Raw genomic sequence first — 19,616 nt, 5'->3', positions numbered from 1 at the left:
TTTAGGAAAGCTGTCATACATTTACTGTATGTTTTATCTTCTGTATTTTATTGACGTATCCCTAGCATAACCATTTGTTGTCTACTTTTATGAAATATTGTAACAAATACGCAAGGTTTTGTTTTTCTTATTACATTGAATTAAACGTTGTACATTCCATTGTTTTCGGTTAAAGTTCTGCCAACAGTCCATCATTTAATAACATGTTTCAAATAATAATTATTACAGGTTTAGACTATTTATTAGAGGTTAAGATAAGGTGCTAGGTATTGTCAAGAGAAGCAGGGCCAAAAAAAACATGTACCTGAACTGTACAAATCACAATAACCTTAAAACTTGAAAGATGGTCATTGTCTTATATCTGTTTATTCATACAATTATCAAACAGCACAGTAGACCCTAGAGACGGTCACAATGCTCAAAGCCTCTATTGTGTTACTGACATCATTTGATAGTAAAACAGACAAAGAAAATGAAACAAAAATGTTTGTTACAATGCATCTCAAGCAACAATGATCTCTTTAAATAGCATTAATCATATAATTACAAAAGAAATATCATATACAATGACAGCAATGCATAATTAAGAATCAACCAAATGCAAAAAATATATATATAGATGAAATAAATAATACTAATTGTACGCACAAGAATATGAGGGGCCATCAGAACTTGAACAGCAACAAACTTTGGGGCGAAGCACATTGTGATGCACTCATCGGTCACAATTATAAACCAGAAAATCATTGAGCTTTAGCAAAGACACTGAGCAAAATCAACAACCCTTATGACACTATGATGGAACAGTAGGGTAGTTGTAGATCCACTGAACTATGAGGTGAATCACCAAGAGACAAACAGCAACAAAGAACAGGCATGCAAAGTTAAGCATTCTATGCCTCCATTGTGAACACCTTCTTGGTTAAAGTTACCTCTGCATCAAACAATAAGCACTGAACTCAAATATAAAGGCACCATATTACTCCCTAAATCAAACTGCATCTTGTTTAGAAATAGGTGGACTAAAGCCTGAAATAAATGCAATCTGAGAACAACTAACTTTTCAGTGGCATTTAGATTAGGTGAATAAACCATTTAGTAAAGTCAAATATGTCCTGCAGTATTTATCTTGTTTATCTACAGACAAATGGACAATCTGGATGACAAACCTATAAAGAAATAATATCTAGGCTATCCACACCCCAACAAAAAATCATTTGGTTTGTGGAAAAAAATTGACCACAATGCAAAAGGAAAGTGGTATCAAACTATTCTGAAAAACACAATTGAATAAAATGCTTTATTTCATATGAAAGGAAAAGTCTAAATTGGTAATCTGATATCAGCTTGTAAAAGAAATACAATTCTGTTTTGAAATTAGTCCTAGTCCTACAACAATGACTGTAATGACTTGATTTGATTTCACTGAATACAATCTTATTAGATTATATTTGAGATAATCTTATAGAAAGTGCTTTGATGTAACTAAAACTGGATTTGATGAACAATGAGAAATTCTGCAGAAAAATATGGGAGCGCAGTATAGAGAAACAGAACCTTGGGCATTCCTAGTGGCAACAGTTTAGGGACACAGGGAATGCTTTTAAACAGCATACATACAACATAACATACAAGCATCATAAATAATACCTTGAAAATAATTAAATACAATATTGACCACAGCATGAATGTTTGAAACAGTGATGATAAAAAATGGACAGATCTCTCTGCAGGTGACATCTTTTGACAGAAATAATGCCATTGAACAAAATGGAGTAAAAACGAAGTACAAAAAGTACAATATAATCAAGGGACCACATGAAGGTGTGGAAAAATCTTCAGTATCCACAGAAAAATATCAACTGAAGTTACTCACTGGACAGGCAGCGTCCTAAGTTTATATACATAAGTAAAATTGAAAATAGATTTTCCTCTCTGTACATAGCATTGTTTTCTCTATTCTTCTTCCTCTTCTTTTCTATTTACAAATACCTCCGTTTAAATGTTCTTCCTCAAGCTGATCTCTCAGTTCCACGTGTGTGTCGTCCCCCCCCCGTCCCCGTCCCCCGTGTTCAGTCGAGCGAGATGACGTCCGAGATGGAACCGTAAATGGCCGCCGCCGCTGCGGCATCCTCCCTGGACCTGGAAGCACCCGAGTGAGAGTGGCTGTCCCTGTCCCGGTCCCTGTCCCTGTCTCTGTCACGCAGGCTGCTGGAGGACACCAGGCTGCTGCTGCTGCCGCTGTTGCTGCCTCCGTTGGCGGCTGCTAGGTTGCTGCTGCCCGGCGTGCCCGGCTGCTCCAGGAATATCTGGGAGGAGCTGTAGGGCAGGAAGCGGTTGAGCAGCAGGTCGTGGTCGTCTGTGGCCGAGGCGGAGGCGGCCGCCGCCGCAGCCATCATCATGTTGTAATGCTGGAAGAGAGGGGACAGTCACATCAAAGATTTAAAGCGCTTTTTCATTTCCCTACATTAGGTTTTTTTAAACCCGCTAACTTGTAGTGTCAAATGGGGGTCAGATGGCTGAGCGGTTAGGGAGTCGGGCTATTAATCAGAAGGTTGCTGGTTCGATTCCCGGCCGTGCCAAATGACGTTGTGTCCTTGGGCAAGGCACTTCACCCTACTTGCCTCGGGGGAATGTCCCTGTACTTACTGTAAGTCGCTCTGGATAAGAGCGTCTGCTAAATGACTAAATGTAAATGTAGTGGGTGGAGTTCCATTTACCTGATGATTGTCACCCTGGAGGAAGGAGAAGAAATTTAAATCTGAAAGAAAAAAAAAAAGGTTCTGTTAGTTTGCTTTGGGCAATGAAGACAAGATCATCCTGGAGTAGCCATGTGTAGAGCTGCCGCAGCCGAGGCCAGACCGTACCTGGCAGGTCACTGGGTGTGTGGTAGTAGTGGCGGTAGTCCTGGATAAGGGGCGGAGGAGGGGGAATGTAGCTTGTCTCCACAGGAGGCATGCTGGGAGCCCTGGTTAACGGTGACGCCTGGCTGTGTAGATTCAGCACCCTGTATGGGAAGAACACTGCGTCAGGGAGAGGAAGTGACAATGACAAGCTGGGAGTCCAACCCAGAACGTGACAATGACATGACCTGTCCGTGACGGCCTTACCCCTTGTTCATCGGTGGAGAGGCAGGAGACAACGAGGGACACATCCTTTTTGGTGGAGGCTCGTCATCCAAGTCGTCATCTGAGGAGCTGTCCAGTGTCAGGTCGATCACTTCCACCTTCTTGCTGTTGTCGCTCGAGTGGTTCCTTAGTTCCGGCATCACAGTTCGACAGGAATCTAGGACAGAGTTTCAATAAATATACAGTGTACTCTGTACTCTAGGACAGAAAGGCATGCTGTGACAGCCTGGTGAGACTGGACGGGCCGTACCGTCCACACCATTGTATGAGGCCGACACCTCCTGGACCTCCTTCTTTGATCTCATAGGGGACCAGTTTCCATCCTCCTTGAACTGGATCTCATCACAGTCCAAACAGCTGTTCAGGATATCCATGAACAATCTGCAGAGTTGGGAAGAGACTTAGCTACGCACACTCACCCAGACAGACTACACTGCATTCTCGGTTTGGTTAGCCAGATATGAAACAATATTTTGTCTTATTAAATCCATGTTTGTAGCAGACATATATCAATCTCCTAATTCTTTCTGAAGAGGGGCAGGGGGGTACCGACCCGTCGATGATGAGGTGCTCGTAAGGGGCCTTCTTGTCGCAGACAGGACACACCCAGGTGGGCTTCTTCTCGTTCATCTGGATGTAGAGCGTGGCATCAAAGCACTGGAGGTGGGAACACGTCAACGCTCGGCACGGGATCATCAGACGCATTTTCCCAAGCTGAAAACACACACACAGAATGAGCTTTGCACAACTTGAAAGTTGATCACGATGATTTATGAGCATTGATCACACGACTGATGAAGTATATCTTGTGAACAGTTAAAAGACTATTGGGAGAAATGTGTGTACCGGGCACAGCAGAGAGACTCTTAGACTGGTGGTGGCGATCTCGCTGTCAGGGTCAGCTGTCAACTTCTCTTTGACTGTTGAAAAGAACAAGCAGACAAAGAGAATAATGAGCTCGGTGAAACACACACAGACCTTCTCCATCACACCCTGTATCAATCCATCAGTACGTACTGAGGGCTCTGGAGTGGTCTGGGTTCCTGATGCCTTTGGCCCGTAGTCTCTGCAACAACACCGTGGAGGACTGCTGTCTCACCAAATACACGGCCATGGAAAAGCTCTGAGGAGATGGAAACAAAACACAAATATAAAGTTTAGGCAAATGCTACCCATGCAGCAAAAAAAGCAGAAATGAAATAGGTCACAGCTCAAAAAGGCTTGACCATCATCAGCAAATTCGTTGGGTTTATTCCATACCCTGCCGATTTCCGAGGTCCATGACACCACAATTGTGTTGGGGACTGTGGTGGACAATCTGACCAGGGATGTGATGTTGATAGGACGACTGGGCCTTTTTGGTTCAACTCCGTTTTTGGTTGGAGGAAGATACCCCTTCGATTGAAGAACAGCAGACATTGTACAATCATTCCCATGCTGTTGATGAGCTCTGAGGCCCACTGTAAAGGTACTGAATTTGTGTGGGTATTTGTGTATGTCACTGAGTTTTGAGCTGCATGGTCATTATGCAGGCAGGTTGTATAGACTTACTGGAAGAGTACACGGCTTGCCGTTCACTTTCACACACAGATTTGGAGGGAAATGATCCTCTTGGGGACAGCTCGTCTCAGAGAGACAAAATCTGCAAAATGATCATTAGGTTCAAAATGGTCCAAGGGGGAACCAGTCACCAGGCAAAGATATTATACTTCTGTATTGATGGATACATTTGAAACTTGAACCCACTGAACGGGATCAACCATATAAGGTGACATTACCTTAGCTGAACTTGGACTGCAAAGTCACACTTGGTCCCCGAAATATCCCTGAGAAAAGATGAAAGACACATACTGAAATTGTTCACATCCTGTTTCAGAAAATCTCATCCACTGTGGTAGCAACTGTGATGATGGTTTCGTGGTTAACCAATAAGGAACAGAATACATTCTTCTCCTACTTACATCGAGCTGCTGATTTGTTGAACTTGTTGTGGTGTCAAAGCAAAAGCATAACACGTTTCCTGGAACCGCTGACTACTGTCTGAGGCTGTGTGAAACGCACAAGACACAAACATCACAAGTCGTGCACTACGAGCCACTCCAAAATAAGGGTTTCAAATGTGATGAATTACACATACTTCCAACTACTCAGAGGTAGAACACTACATTTCCCAGGGGTGGCAAACCTAGAGTCATCTCAGACTTGGAATCGCTAAACACTGGCACCATTTTTTAGGAGACCAAGACCATAAATTCAGGTCTTAGAATATATGGTCACGTGACTCCACGATGGCATAGTTGTTGGCCAAACAGATTCCAAGCAGCATGCTCTTACCCAGACTTGTGGGCTTGATAAGCTCATCCAACATGTCGTAGAAAGGCAGTCTCTGGAGCTTGACGTCAGGGTGCACAGGATGCAGGGCAGAGGGCAGGTGAGGCAGCCCCAGCTCATGCTTGGGACCCAGTAAGGAGACAGGTAGAAGGGGTGAGGGGGCACCGTGACTGTCGAAGCCCAGCTGAGTCAGGCCTGCAGGCAGGCTGGAGGTGGAATGAACACTTGGCAGTGCTAGGTCTACCGGCGACACCATTTTGGTGGGGAAGCGTCGCCGATAGAGTTCCTTGATCTTCATTTGCACTGCAGGGCTGCAGCCAGCCTTCAGTAGATGGAGAGCTTTGGTTAAGAGTTCGTGCTTCCTTCCGTGCTTATTCCGTCCAGCGTACCCCAGTAATACTTGGAGCTCCGAAACACGAAGGCTCATCACCATTTGCTGTAGTAAAATTCAAGCATGAGGTTGACTTTTTGTCATTTTCAACTTAAATGTATGACAAGCTCTGGCACTGAACAGGTGCATTACAGGTTGGTATATCATTATAAGAGCTGTCAAGTTGTAATCCCCCAATCTGAGTGATAAAGAAATGGATTAATGATACGTGCAATTACGCACAGTAGGGGCCAAAATCATTTCTGATTGGACAATTCAGCTAACCATATTAATGTGTATCAAGCAACTGTACAGCTATGACTAAGATTGTTTCCATTGCCAAAAAACGTACGATGATTGTACTGTCACACACAACTGTACAAATATAACATGTATCAATGGTAGAACAAAATAGGGCATTAGAGTAAACCCCAGTATTTTAGTTAGCAGTGCATCGCTGTTTCACATGGCGGGTAGGTAGCTAGCTAGCTAAGGTTGGCTATTTCAGGCCAAAGACAGCATTATGTTGTACGAGGGTTAGCTAGTTAGCTGCTAAGGCAGACTAGCTAATCGAAAAAACTAGTACTAGTATGGATTGTGAGCCTAATCTATTAATTTGTCCACTCACTGGTAGCCAGTTTAGTAGTCTAACTGAAAGCATGATCCAGTTTTGAGATATCCAACATTACACGTAAGCGTAGCAGCCAAGGGAGCTAATAGCAAGATAGCTTACCGATGGCAGACAAGCAAGCCCCCCTAACCAAGCCCAACATCGGCAACAAAAACAATGCTAGCTCTTGATAGCATTGGTAGCTAGCTACCACACTGTTTCGAGGTACATCAAATATATATAAAGCTTGTATCGTGTAAGTACTAAAAGGCACCACATATCAACATAAGCAATCCACATATTTCGTTTATTGCGTAAAATGCAAATTTTGTCAAATGTAATAAGCTATGGGCTAGCGAAGCTTTTACCTTCAGTTCCGCACTCTCCGCCATCTTGTAATTTTGAGCGCAGGCGTGAATGAGAGGAAAAGTCTCGGACTACAATTTCCGAAAAACACGGATCTGGGATCGGCTTAAATTTGAACATTTCGAGAAAATAACTTGAGGTTTAGAGTGATAACAGATCCCAGACCAGTGTTCCACCCTGCAACTCGAAAAGAATGTACACTCAAACCTGTTAATTGTATCCCCTCTATAGGAATAATACCATATATTCTTTGACTATTTTTTCATTGCCTTGTTGGCTTTGTTGCGAAGTTGTAAAGTGGACAACTAGGCTACATAAACAAGATACGCAAGGTGAATCAACCCAACTAAATAAATCCAGTAGATGGCAGTCTCATCGCAGTCTACACCACAAAGTTTAGACACTCGGTTTGTGAGATAACAGCCCCACCAAAAGGTCAACCATTAAATCCATTCCTTTATTACAAGGATTCAGGTGGCTGAGCGGTTAGGGAACTGGGCTAGTAATCCAAAGGTTGCTGGTTCGATTACTGGCTATGAAAACCAAATGACGTTGTGTCCTTGGGTAAGGGACTTCACCTTACTTGCCTCGGGGAGAATGTCCCTGTACTTACTGTAAGTCGCTCTGGATAAGAGCGTCTGCTAAATGTAAATGTATGAGACAAGCATATTGGTAATGAGGCTAAGAAAGTATTGATAAGCAATTGTTGGAATGCATCCAAATAAAATGGCACCACGTTTTCCTTTTTAAACTCACATCATAATCAATGCTAGTAATTGAAGAAACCTATAGACTATGCTACAGTTTTAAATGCTGTGAAACTATCATTTGACGAATTGACAGTAGTTTAGGGACTGGAAACTGCATCCATACCCAGTCAGGTAGAGTGTTTATTAAAGAATATGATGTAGTTTTACAAATGGGTCTTGATTTGAACACTAGAGGACACTCATGTTTGCGTTGGGGAAAGCACTGCAGCCCCTGTGGATCCCAAATATATAATTTCCAAATGCAGGTGGATATTCCAAAACTAAACTAAAAGTTAAATTATGATCAAATGTGTTCTTCAAATGGAGTGTCAATGTATCATTACAGGCATATGCCTGATGGTATAGGGCTACAGCAGACAGATATATTTCTTTGATAATTTTCTTTTTTATTGAATAATATTATCAAACCAAATGTACATTTAGCTATTAAAGTCTGACACCATGTCCATCAAATAAAACTACTATTAATTACAAATGAATGGATGTTCTTATTATTGTCTGATAGTAAATACAGTTTGGAGAATTGTCTGGATCTAATTATTACTCAGAAGTAAATCACCCCACTCGATGCCCTTGATCTTGTCTTTCTTATTGTCACTTGCTTTACAGTGCATTCATTCATTGTATTAAATATTTTGTGAAACCTTCATAAATTACAACAAATTTATTTCAAACCACATATTTTAATACACATAAGCTATATAAGTTATCCCAGGAGCTAGTTTAAAGTGCATAACATCAAAAGTATATACAACGTTGCAGATGAAGACGGCGAAACAGCGATAATTCACAACACAGTTGATAAAACTGTAAACTATGTACTGTAACATTCTGAACATAATAACATAATATTCAAATAACTACATCCAACTATCACAGGGTACATATATCTAGTCATTGCACTTTGCCACTAAATAAATATTGAGTATTTCTAAAGATGATGGTCATATTTCCATTTTGAAACAAAAAAGCATGGTTTCCACAGACTATGTTAGAACTTTATAAATTATATATTGAGCCTTAAGATTTTTGGCTCTGACTGAAAAGTACATACAGTTATCTTACAGAGGCCGATGACAACAAAAGCACATGTTTTTCAGCACCAAAGTATCATTCCTAATGTGGCCATTCAGTGGGGTGGGGTGGTTAGTGGTGTGTGTGTGTGTTGGGGGATGGGGGGGGGGGGGTAGGGGACTTTAAGGGGGTAAGAGAGGAGATTTGAAGGAGCAGGTTCCATTGCAGTGACGGGGGGTCAACATCTTGCATGAAAAATGATGTAGTGCGTCGTGAGCTTCTAGGAAGAAAGATAATTATTATAAATGATAAATAGACAAATAAAATGGTGTCTCTTTGTGTGTGTGTGTGTGTGTGTTTCTGTGTGTGTGTGTGTGTGTGTGTGTGTTTTTTGGATTTTGTGGAAAACTTCATTTTTTATAAGCATGTGCTTAAACACTGCCTATTGCAATACACCTCAGAACAAGATTTTTCCAGAAGGGCACATCCAAGAACAGAGATAATTTGGGGTTTATTGAATCAAGGCCATGCTCTAAAATGTAATACAATGCACAACGAACTACAGAATCAGGATTACAAATACACTATTAACTAACCTATTCATCCAGCAAGTCAACCTCTCAAGATTAACAGCATTCTGTGTATAATGCCCTTGAACATAAATCTGCATTTATGCATGTGGATTCTATTCTAACTGACTACATATAAATTACCTTTCAACTTCAGTTGAATATCATAGCGAGCTTTTCTCTCTTGGTCCAGCTCACTGCATAATGTGTCTATGCAAGAGAGAGAGGATAACCAAGATGCATGAGCTATTTAGTTATAGTTAATATTAAACATTATTTATAATGATCATTATTATCTTTGCCCCAATTTCAAGACAACGCATTGTGTTTCTCTTAATCATAGAAGTGTTGAATACAAAACACCTTTATTTAAGTCGCTCAAAGTGATTTCTTAATTTCTATACATTTTGAGCATAGACTATCATCAATCAAAAGGGACACGTGCGTCTAAATGTACCCCATTGGAATCGAAAGGCGTTCGATATGCGCTCCAGTTTCTCTTGCTTCGCCTCGGTGTTTCGTATTCTCACCTCTGACAATATGAAGCTGTTGAACCATCTCCTCTCTGTACGATAGCTCTCTTTTCATTTGATCTTGAAAATTGTCTGAGGAGCAATTAATATAGTTGAAATTAGCCTGTATTTTAGTATTTGTTATTATATTATATTTTTTGTAGACTATTGTCTATGGTAAAACCATGACAAAATAGCTTATGAAAAGGAATTGTAAGCCACCCAACAACTATGGTGATAAATACATTTTAATCATATTAAATGTGCTTTGTTTGTGGGCTAAAAGGGAAGAAAAAAAAGGTGCAGGCCGAGCGCAAAACTCATTTGGCTCGACGTCAAGCACTCATAAAATGCTTTTCTCCCTCGATTTAGGCTAGATTTCGTCACCATAAAAGTATAGGTTGTAACTTACGGTAGCCTATATTACAATAAAAGTCCCATAACCGGAATATTATAGAATACCTTTCAAGCTTTGGAATTCTCGTTCCAACTTCTTCCTTATCTCAACTTGCTCCAGCAGTTGTTTCTGCAATTCTTCTATTAAAACGAAACAAATTTGAAGAACATTTGTTAAAATGTAAGTTGTTTATCAATGTTTATTAACTTAGCCATTTAAATCAATTCAAAAATCAAAGACACACTACATTTGTTGTAGCCTATGCTTAATGATTTTTATGACATTCTATCAGCAAAATTGAAGTAGGCTGATTTTTGAAATAAGAATTTATTAGATTTCATCGATTTGAGCATAGGATACATGACCTCACAGAGGAACGCTTAATCCAATAACTGAGAATTAATTTGGGCTATTACTAGTGACTATTCTAGGCACTGTGACATATTGGAAAGTCGGATGATCTCAGTGTCTCAATTAATTAGGCTAGGTGAGTTAGTCTGCCGTGGCGGACATAAGAAACCACACTGGAAAAGGTTATATAGCCTATATGCTACAAGATCTCATATATTCTGCAACGTTGTTTTCGAGGCTTACATTGAAAACCTATCTATCGGTAGAGCTACTAGCCTAACTGACAGAAAAAAGGTTAGCCGTATTGAATATTAAGGAGTAGCCGTTGAAACCTCAACAAGGGCTGTTAGCTTACATTTATTATCACAATGAAGATAAGGTCTACTGAAACTGGCATATTACAGGCAACATGATTCAGTAGCATATTAGGCCTATGCCTGAATAGAATGAAATTACACACAATGAAAAAAACTAAAACGTAGTAAAATAACACAATTATGGACTAATAGGCTAATATGAAATTACCATTTTAACCTAGGCCTAATAGGCTAATCAGAATTAAATAATAGCCCAAATTAGGCAAATAATAACACAGCCTATAATACAAAATAATAGGCCCAATGTTGACAAAAATACCTGAAAAATAACCTACTAAGATCTAGAAACTTCTAGCTACTAGCCTAGGCCTACTAGGTCAAATTGGCTACTAATAATAATAATAATAGCCTATTAACTAGGTCCAATAAAAACAGGCTACACTTATATTCTCACCTTTTGCCAGGGTTTCCATGTCCTTCTCTGCTGGATCTCCGGAAATGTTGACTGTCGCTTCCTCGCCTGAATATACAGAGCAACATTACAGCTTCTTAATTACGTATTATTAAGTATTGCCCGGTTACAAATCCATTATTGTAGTGTAGCCTACTCACCGTCATCCGTTTCCCTTTGGCTTTCTTCGGATGCATTGCTTTGTTCGTTTAAAGATTTCGTTTCAGTCTCATCTACCGTCGAGGATGGTTCTTCTTTATTAGCACTATCATCTTAAATAACAAAAACATATTTTAGATACGATCATATCACCATAGAGGATATCTGAAAAGAAATAGGGCATGGACCCCTACCATTCGATTTGAGCAGTCCTGGCAGGTAATTAGAAGACCTAAAATAGGGACTGCTTTTGTGCTGCAGATCACTCCTCTCCGATGTGTACATCTACAAATAAAAAACCTACAATCAATAGTCCTTGCTAGATTGAAGCCACAGTCATCGGTTGAAAAGAAAGTTAGAAGGAAGTTTTCATGACATTCCATCACAGATAGCCTACATAATACACCATGATAGGTATGCTAAACAGTAGGGCCTTAAATGTCTGTATTCTATCAAATGTGACAGCCATTTTAAATCATTGGCATTATGCGGATAACTTACGTCAACAAAGGATGCAGCTGCCCTCTCCGGCCGTGCCTTGTCTTGTGTCTCTCTTTCTGACGACTGTGCTAAATGTAAGTTCATTCTTTGTGGGTCAACAAGAGTGGCCTCTGGCACGGATCTGGATTCTGGGTCATTCGATGAAACACCCTGTGCCATGTTCAGACTAGGAGAACTCCGACTGCCTTCAGTGGCAACTGAAAGGCATTCCTCGTCCTCTTGTGATTTGTTTGTTTCTACATCCACGTCTGGCTCACCTTCACTGTCCACGCCGGGAGATACGGACCGGTAACTTGAGCTTTCACTTAAAAAATCAGGTGACAGGTAGCCATGATGAGCACCTTTGTAATTTCCCCTGTTGCCGTAAAGTTTGGCTATGCTCTCTGTGTCTTTGATAACCGGTCTGAAAGCAGAGACATAGCTCATTTTCCGGGGAATAATGGCCAACCCCTCCATTGGCCTCGCTTCGTCCCCGGTTACTTCTTCGTTTCGAATGGACTGTGTGCTGGAGCATCGCTCACTGTCAATCATACTGTCCTTAGGAGTGTTGGTGTCACTGTTGTCAGACAGGTCCAAATCATTTTTCCTAGGGCACAGGAGCTCCGGTGGAGGTTTGGGATGGGACTGTGGGTATGGTGGTATAGGAAGGCCGCCTGTTGGCCAAAACATGGGAAAGGAATAGGTACTGTCCTTGGTACCTGGCCAAAACACGCCTGAAAGGTTGGGTTTATTTTGCTCTCCCATGTCGTCTTTCTTCTGACACAACCCAAAAGCTGGAAATCCATATGGATGTGGAAAGAGCGGAGGTGGGATCTTTTGCAGCATTCCAAAACCTTTGCTGGGAACTGGAATTACTGGGTAACTGCGAGAGCTTGTCATACTCATACCTCGGTTGTCCTCGCAGCGTAGGATTTTTGGTGCAATCTCAGGCGAGTCTCCGCGGGATAGATTGGAAGGTCCATGCGATTTTAATGGAGAAGAACGCTCTGGTCCGCTCATTGGCAACGTCCTCTTGCGACTACCCCCATTGAACATGGCCTTCACATCCTCCCATGCATGAGCAACATCATCAGGTGAGTTTTTATCTGTTAGTTTGAGGTGCCGCCTCCAGGAGTTAAAGTTTGCAGCGTCCGGCTGAGTGTATTTTGACTCTGGTGTGCGATGAGAATGAAAGATAAACTTATTTGGAGAAAAATACATACTACAATAGGAGCACTTGATACATTTAGCCCTTGAGCTATTGTATCTTGCCGGTATAAAATTACCTCGACTTCCCCAAGCGCATTCATGGGACACGTCAAACGCAAAATTCTCTGGAAGTTTTGGGGGATTGTGCGCGCCTAGGAATGATTTGCAAAGTCTCTCGGCCTCACGCTTCGTAATCATCCCACAGCGCCTAGAGGAAATGGGCATGGCCCCTGCCCGCCTCAGGATCTCGAGCTGGACAGGGGTGCACTGCACACAGGTGATTCCAAGTGCAACTCGCCGGTTGTGTATCTCGTTGTAACTGTAGTTCTTCAACAAGGTATTAGAAATTTGTGCGAGGCAAAGTCTCTCCTGGCCATCTATCACCAATGACACGATGGGTATTCCATACAAAATGGTCTCACTAACTTGGTTTGGCTTAAGGTTGCTCGTGCTAGAGTATGGCAGTTCTTGTTTTGAGCTTGGTGAGTCTCGTCCCGCAGGTATTTGAGTAGGAATCGACTCCATTCCTGGAATCCTGTTTTCAGCAAAGAGAAAGCAGTCACATAATAGACCTGTCAAATCATGCAATTTGCAATTGAAATGTTAAATGTTGTCTGACACCTTTGACTATAGCTAAGCTAAGCTATAAACATTTAGCCAACTAATTGCAGATACATACACGATAAGTGTTTAAGCCTAAATGCAAATAGCAAGGTACATTTACAAAATATGTTAATTAACTGGATGAAAGCTGACATCGGAAATCTTAATTCAGGAATTCCAACATAGAGTTAAAACAAAGAGGTTAACGCTTTAAGGAGCAGAAGGAAAATGCCAATTTAGCCATGCAAGAAGCTTAACAGAGAGGAAAGAACCTCTAATCCCCTTCCATTGTAATTACCAAGATGTACAATTGTGCCTTTATTCATAAAGGCTTTCATGGCATAACTAGACCAGAAAAACGTTTAGCCTACATAAACCTATATTGAATGGTGAATCACCATACTGTATTCGAGATTTCGCATTTATCAAACTATTATTCGGTACAAAATCTCCTTGACTATTCTGTTCAAGAACGGAATGAAATAAAACAATTCAAAACGACTGCTCCTATTTTAGAGTGTTTGTCCTTGAAAGACAATTAAACAATGCCGAAACTGACCTTTTTTGGATCGTGGAAACCACTCCGTTGTACCAACAGCAAAACTGTGATTAACTATGACAACAAAGCTGTAATTGTGAAGTCCAATGGTTAGAAGAAAATTGTGATTGCCATGCAATTCGTCCGCAATGTTTGTCAAATAAAACCTGCCTTAGCTAGTCTATCTCTTAGTAGATTGAACTTGCATCCTTTGCTAGACAGTATCGCTCTGTGTGCCTGCGCGTGGTGCGGTGAGTAAATAGTGTGTCCACATGCAGCGCAGCCCCTTCCATGACATTCCCCATGATGCTTTGGAGACCGATCGAGTGACAGTAGAAATAACAGCAAGGCACTCCCACTCACCGATATCATTTACATTAACTATTTGCCTTCGGGTATCAGAAATGTTGACAAACATATATAGGCTACGTGCTTGTTGGAATTGTTTAGAAGAAAAACCACATCTTTCACAAAAATAAACATTTGTCTATTTTGATTTGAGAGCAGATAGTCAACACAATCAGACAACTAGGCCTATGCGGCCAGATTTCTATTTTGTTGTTATATCAGTGAACGCCTAGGATACCTTAATGTAGTCCTAGGCTACGAATGTGTTCTGAATGACTTTGTGAGCAGGCTGTTATCTAACAAAACCCTTATTTAATAGGAGTCACTGTGATTTAACCCCGGGACAGGCCTAAAAGAATATAACCTAACAACATCAAAGTATTGATTTGATAGAACAACAAAAGTCAAACGAAAACGTAATGATTAAATCTAATTAAATCGTTAATTAACAGTTAGCCTAATTTGATTGCCAATATATATTAAATAGACTGTTGCCTCTCTTGTCTATCTCGGTAGCCTATACTAACAACGATCACAAACTTACACGGTGAACAGTAATTAATATCACTACGAAAATAAAAGATCAATGCGCTCAGCAATCAAAAGCTGATAATGAAAACAACCTGCCTTAAGCTATATTAGACAACTGTTATGCCATACAATTTACTCAATAAAACATGTATTGTTATTGAAATGTAGGCTAAATATGTGCAGTGGGATTTGGCACTTCTAACAATATTGGCCGCCAAGATCCAAATATAGTGAATGAAAGTTCAGATGAATATGGGGTGAAGGGCAGGACAGGATGATCAGATGTTAGATTCCCACGGAGTAGGCTATGTTATTCAGCAGCCTGCAATCAACCCACAAGCGTTTGACAACGACCAGCTGCTCAAAAACAGCACTGAATTTAGGCCTACAGAATGCCTAAATTTTAATTACACACTTTTGTTGGTTTGTTATAGGCCGACCTTTAATCATTAGGCCCTATGTTAAGATGCATCCGTGTTTTTATCTGTTAAAGTTGGCATGCAAAACAAACTGTGGCTCCTTGCAATATTGATGAAATGCAACCCAATAGTCCCCATGCGGTACTTGACTATCGCGATGATCTGTCCTCCTGTTAAATAATAGTTATAATTCTCTGCATGCATTTTTGATGATTTCGATATATAGAAATCTTTTGACCCACCGAATCCATGGTTAGGAGTAGGAAAGAGCTTTAGGTGTCTAAAATCTTAGAAAGTAATCTGTCAATTTGAGCCGAGGAATAAATACCCAGCCATCTCTCAGGGCATTGAGCGTTGCTGAAGAAGAGGCTTTTAATGTATTTCCAGTTGCTTTTTTGAATTCTTCAGGAATTCAGATGTAGGACTTTCAAATAATCAAATAAATGTGATGAAATAGACTAGAATAAATAAGTATAAGCATTTGATTTTACTAGTAAAATATGTTTTATTGTACGGGCACAATTGTTCCCAAAATACATGTAGGCCTGGGTTATTTTTGCATATCGAGCATCTATGCACTATTTGAAAAATTAAAAAAGGGATCACGTAAAAATGGTGCGAATCAAAATAGCCAAGTAAATGCTGTAATCCTAGGGGAAGAGATAACATTTTACTGAAATGGTGCAGAGTGAACTCGTGGACCCATCTGTCAGCACGAGGAGTCATTCATGTTGGGTGAATGGAGAACGCCGTGTATAGGCTATTGAAAAGTCCCATCACAGGAGATGAAAGCGTCAAGTGGGCTTGCCTAGCTGTCCATATAAGAGCCTAGTTATTACATTATAAAAATGTTATAACCATCAATTTGTTATTCCAAATATGTTGAAGACATTAGAGTTATTTTGTTCAAAGTACAGCTTTATTAAACCTATAGGCTAAGTAATTAAATCAAAAGTTAAATTCAGATCCAAATGTATTTACATATCAGTGATGGCCCATGATCTATTTCTCCCACGAGATACTATTCTTGCAATGTTATTTTTCAGGATCACTGTTTTTAATGAAAGGTATAGTGGTGATATTAGATCATTTGCAGACAAAATACAAATTCACTTAGTAACCTTCTCAATAGGCAGATCAAAATATCACCGGATAATTAGTGCTTGTCCTTGAACAGTAGATTCTTGCACAGTGTACAAACTGCTGTGGACTTGGCACACCCTGTCCACAGAGCTGAGACCTGCCAGAGTCAGTGTAATCTGTGTGATAGGATCAAACACTCTCAATTTGTGCCCAGCCTGCCATTAGCTCCACCCATGTGCCCTACAACAGCAAGAAGACACGCACAGGTCAAATATACACACAAGTTGGTCAATTAGTGCTCATTTTTACCATTCAGTTATCGTGACAAACTCCAGCATGGTAAGATTTCACCCACCAGAAGCCATGGATATTACAGGGTATTGTAAGAGGAGTCAGGGAAATACATGAGGTCATTACTTGGTTCCTGATTGTGCTTCCTTTTGGTAGAAGAAAGGAAAGCTCATTTAAAAGTGTGTCTGCATTAATCACAGCACTGCATCAAAGTATGATAATCACCTGAACACTCTATTAAAATAAAAGTGTCAGCCCAGGGGAAATCTTACCTACTCTTTAATTGTTTTGAGGCTTTGATAGGCTTTTTTAATCTAAGATTAATTTATGCATTCTTAAATAACTCTACATATGATTAATAAGCTTGAAAATTAAAAGGAGACTAAAGCAATTATAACAAGTGGTTGGTCATCACCTCATTAGAGGGTTTTTGGAAAGATGCAGTCTGAGTGTACTTGTATGTGTGTGTGATGATGTCTGCCTGGATGTGTGTATGAATATAGACAAACAAGTTTAATTCAAAGATAAACATAAATGTGACTCCTCCCAACCACTCCACCATTTCCAAACAGGATATGATTTAGGATTAGAATGAAAGTCGGTTGTTCTGTGCCAGGACCGAGCTGTAAACCAAACCACAGAAGAAGTCAATTTCTTTAGGTGATCTCTTGAGCTCTACAGTAAAAGCACAGAGACTCACTCACCATGAAATACTCCAGCTTGCTAATGTGTAAACAAGACATCACTCCTCTCTTGCCCTGATGTTTATTTGTCTCCTAAAAGCTCTCCCCTGGGTACTGACCCCCCGTCCAGATCCTCCACCGCTAAACGGAACATTTCACCTCACAGGAGGAGGTGTGTGCGGCTGCGACTGTGCGCCGGGTCTATAGGTAGAAGCGCGGAGAAATTCACAGGGATATGTGAGTTTGTGTCAAATGCAGTGCGTTGTCGTGCACGCGCGTGTTTGCACGCGTGTGGGAGGGGGTGGGGGTCGTTACTGCTTGAAATGAAGAAGGGCACTGGGACCCTTTTGTCACAGACAGGGACTCATCTGCCAGCACTGAGCAGTAAGGTCCAGAGGGACGAGCCAAACAAAGGTGCTAAAAGGCTGTGTGACAATGAGGTGCTCTGAGGAGAGACCCTAGAAGAGGGATGCACCGTGCACAGGCCATGCCGTGTCAATCACTCCACAATTACCATGACACACACACACACACACACACATCTGAGGCCTCGCTTAGGCACACTCACATCGACACAAGAACAGCTGCAGAGTTTCGCTTCTCTGAGACAGTCTGGTCAAAACAAGAGTGATGGAAAGTCAGTGGGAGTCAGATGGCTGAGCGGTGAGGGAGTCGAGCTAGTAATCTGAAGGTTGCCAGTTCAATTCCCGGTCATGCCAACTGACATTGTGTCCTTGGGCAAGGCACTTCACCCTACTTGCCTCGGGGGAATGTCCCTGTACTTACTGTAAGTCGCTCTGGATAAGAGCATCTGCTAAATGACTAAATGGAAATGGAAATGGAAATGGAAAGGGATGGAGCAGCGTTCAGTTGTTTCCACTGCCAACAGTTGTACAATGATACTGTACATCTCTGTCATTCTCTGTAAATGAGCACAATGTATTACATCATTACTTGTACACACATGACAGGAAACATTAACACGGCCATGCTCAATTAGGCACCTGGATTCCCCAGGACCAGGTCCTGCTTAATGATCATTTATCATGACGACGTAGCTCAGGAAAGAGCCCTCTTCCCAACCCTCTTCTTCTCCTGTCTGTGAGGCGCTCTCAGACGCTGTCACTGTATTCAGATGAAGTCAGTGGAGTCTGCACCGAGGGGTATGGTGGGAGATACGGCTGGTTCACAGAGGTTCCCCGCATCCAACCAGCCGTCAGCTCTAATAGCAGAACAAGAGTAGCCTATCGAAGTGAAAATGGGAATTATCGTAATGATAACCAAGGTCTAGGCTGTGTTCTCTAGCCTTGGGGCGGTATTGGAGGGCATTATCATAAAGATGCAATGTGCTTGTTTTTCAGGCTATGCTAGGGGAACAGGCCAAAAAGATAATAACTATTAATAGATGACAGCGCTTTGTGGGATTCCAGCTGTGGAGCCTGAATTTCCATACAGATAGAATGGCTCTGGGTGGATAATATGTATGCAGGCCAGGGGGAGGGGCTGGGTGACATCATGGACCGTCTGAACAGAGACGCGTGGCCATGGCCTCACGGCAAGTCACAGTGTTCACTCTATCCTCCAATAAGAGCCTCCAGCGACCACATCGTGGTCTCTGTGGAGGTGCTGTCCAAGGTCCTTAAACTGCACAGTGCTACTCTGATAACAGCTTTCAAAGCCTGGAAGTGCAAATAGCCGTGGTTGTGCTCGTGAACAGATGACCAGAGATTTCCATCAAGCCCACTTGCAAGTAAGAGGATAGACTACAGGCTTGTCAACACCAGGGACCGGTGTGTGTGTGTGTGGCGGTAAAAACAATCCACAAACACGAGACAGTAGTTTAGAAGATTAAGGAATGTCAGAAAGTTTTTGCATTTGTTCAATAGTATTCTACACCAGACAGGACCAGAAAGATATTCACTGGTTACCTGCGTTCATAAACATACATTCAGATAGCCATTGCTACTCCTAAGAATGTGTGTTTTGCTGACCTAAAAAAAAGGGAATAGGGGAGATTTAGGTTGAAGGAATGAGAGATTAGGAGGAAACTGGGATGAGTTATGCATGTGAGCTTTAGCTAATAATA

General features: G+C 41.3%; 2 protein-coding genes across 4 annotated transcripts; both read right to left on the bottom strand.

Moving 5' to 3' along the window:
* Nucleotides 1-508: 508 nt before the first annotated feature.
* Nucleotides 509-6,837, bottom strand: pias1b (protein inhibitor of activated STAT, 1b). 3 transcript variants are annotated; one of them, XM_062462414.1, is made up of 14 exons: nt 6,808-6,837; nt 5,463-5,895; nt 5,090-5,174; nt 4,907-4,954; nt 4,680-4,770; nt 4,389-4,523; nt 4,146-4,251; nt 3,975-4,048; nt 3,682-3,842; nt 3,379-3,509; nt 3,111-3,285; nt 2,868-3,007; nt 2,721-2,761; nt 509-2,411 (listed from the first exon to the last, which is right to left on the bottom strand). In XM_062462414.1, the coding sequence occupies exons 1-14, from the start codon at nt 6,829-6,831 to the stop codon at nt 2,073-2,075; spliced, it is 1,983 nt and encodes a 660-aa protein (XP_062318398.1). In that variant the 5' UTR covers nt 6,832-6,837; the 3' UTR covers nt 509-2,072. The 3 variants fall into 3 exon arrangements, with proteins under 3 accessions (XP_062318398.1, XP_062318399.1, XP_062318400.1); XM_062462415.1 differs by having other exon boundaries at nt 3,388-3,509; XM_062462416.1 differs by lacking the exon at nt 6,808-6,837 and adding an exon at nt 6,563-6,789.
* A 1,324-nt stretch (nt 6,838-8,161) lies between these two features.
* Nucleotides 8,162-14,441, bottom strand: skor1b (SKI family transcriptional corepressor 1b). Its single transcript, XM_062460722.1, has 8 exons — nt 14,197-14,441; nt 11,847-13,569; nt 11,540-11,630; nt 11,348-11,458; nt 11,190-11,255; nt 10,133-10,207; nt 9,689-9,763; nt 8,162-8,869 (listed from the first exon to the last, which is right to left on the bottom strand). The coding sequence occupies exons 2-8, from the start codon at nt 13,557-13,559 to the stop codon at nt 8,772-8,774; spliced, it is 2,229 nt and encodes a 742-aa protein (XP_062316706.1). The 5' UTR covers nt 13,560-13,569; nt 14,197-14,441; the 3' UTR covers nt 8,162-8,771.
* Nucleotides 14,442-19,616: the final 5,175 nt, after the last annotated feature.

This window comes from Osmerus eperlanus, chromosome 5 (assembly GCF_963692335.1).
Source record: "Osmerus eperlanus chromosome 5, fOsmEpe2.1, whole genome shotgun sequence".
Classification (NCBI taxonomy): Eukaryota; Metazoa; Chordata; class Actinopteri; order Osmeriformes; family Osmeridae; genus Osmerus; species Osmerus eperlanus.
The sequence above is the reverse complement of the archived record's forward strand: the minus strand, read 5'-3'. Positions and strand labels throughout refer to the sequence as shown.

What these genes read in the sequence shown, in the direction of transcription:
- skor1b (XM_062460722.1), bottom strand. Translation starts at nt 13,559, where the DNA reads ATGGAGTCGATTCCTACTCAAATACCTGCGGGACGAGACTCACCAAGC. An exon ending in CATGGAAACCCTGGCAAAAG is followed by an intron (nt 10,208 to 11,189) that starts GTGAGAATATAA and finishes TCGTTTTAATAG; the next exon opens with AAGAATTGCAGAAACAACTG. An exon ending in ACAGCTTCATATTGTCAGAG is followed by an intron (nt 8,870 to 9,688) that starts GTGAGAATACGA and finishes CTTTCTTCCTAG; the next exon opens with AAGCTCACGACGCACTACAT.
- pias1b (XM_062462414.1), bottom strand. Translation starts at nt 6,831, where the DNA reads ATGGCGGAGAGTGCGGAACTGAAG. An exon ending in GGACCTCGGAAATCGGCAGG is followed by an intron (nt 4,252 to 4,388) that starts GTATGGAATAAA and finishes CCATCTCCTCAG; the next exon opens with AGCTTTTCCATGGCCGTGTA. An exon ending in AGACCACTCCAGAGCCCTCA is followed by an intron (nt 4,049 to 4,145) that starts GTACGTACTGAT and finishes TCTTTTCAACAG; the next exon opens with TCAAAGAGAAGTTGACAGCT.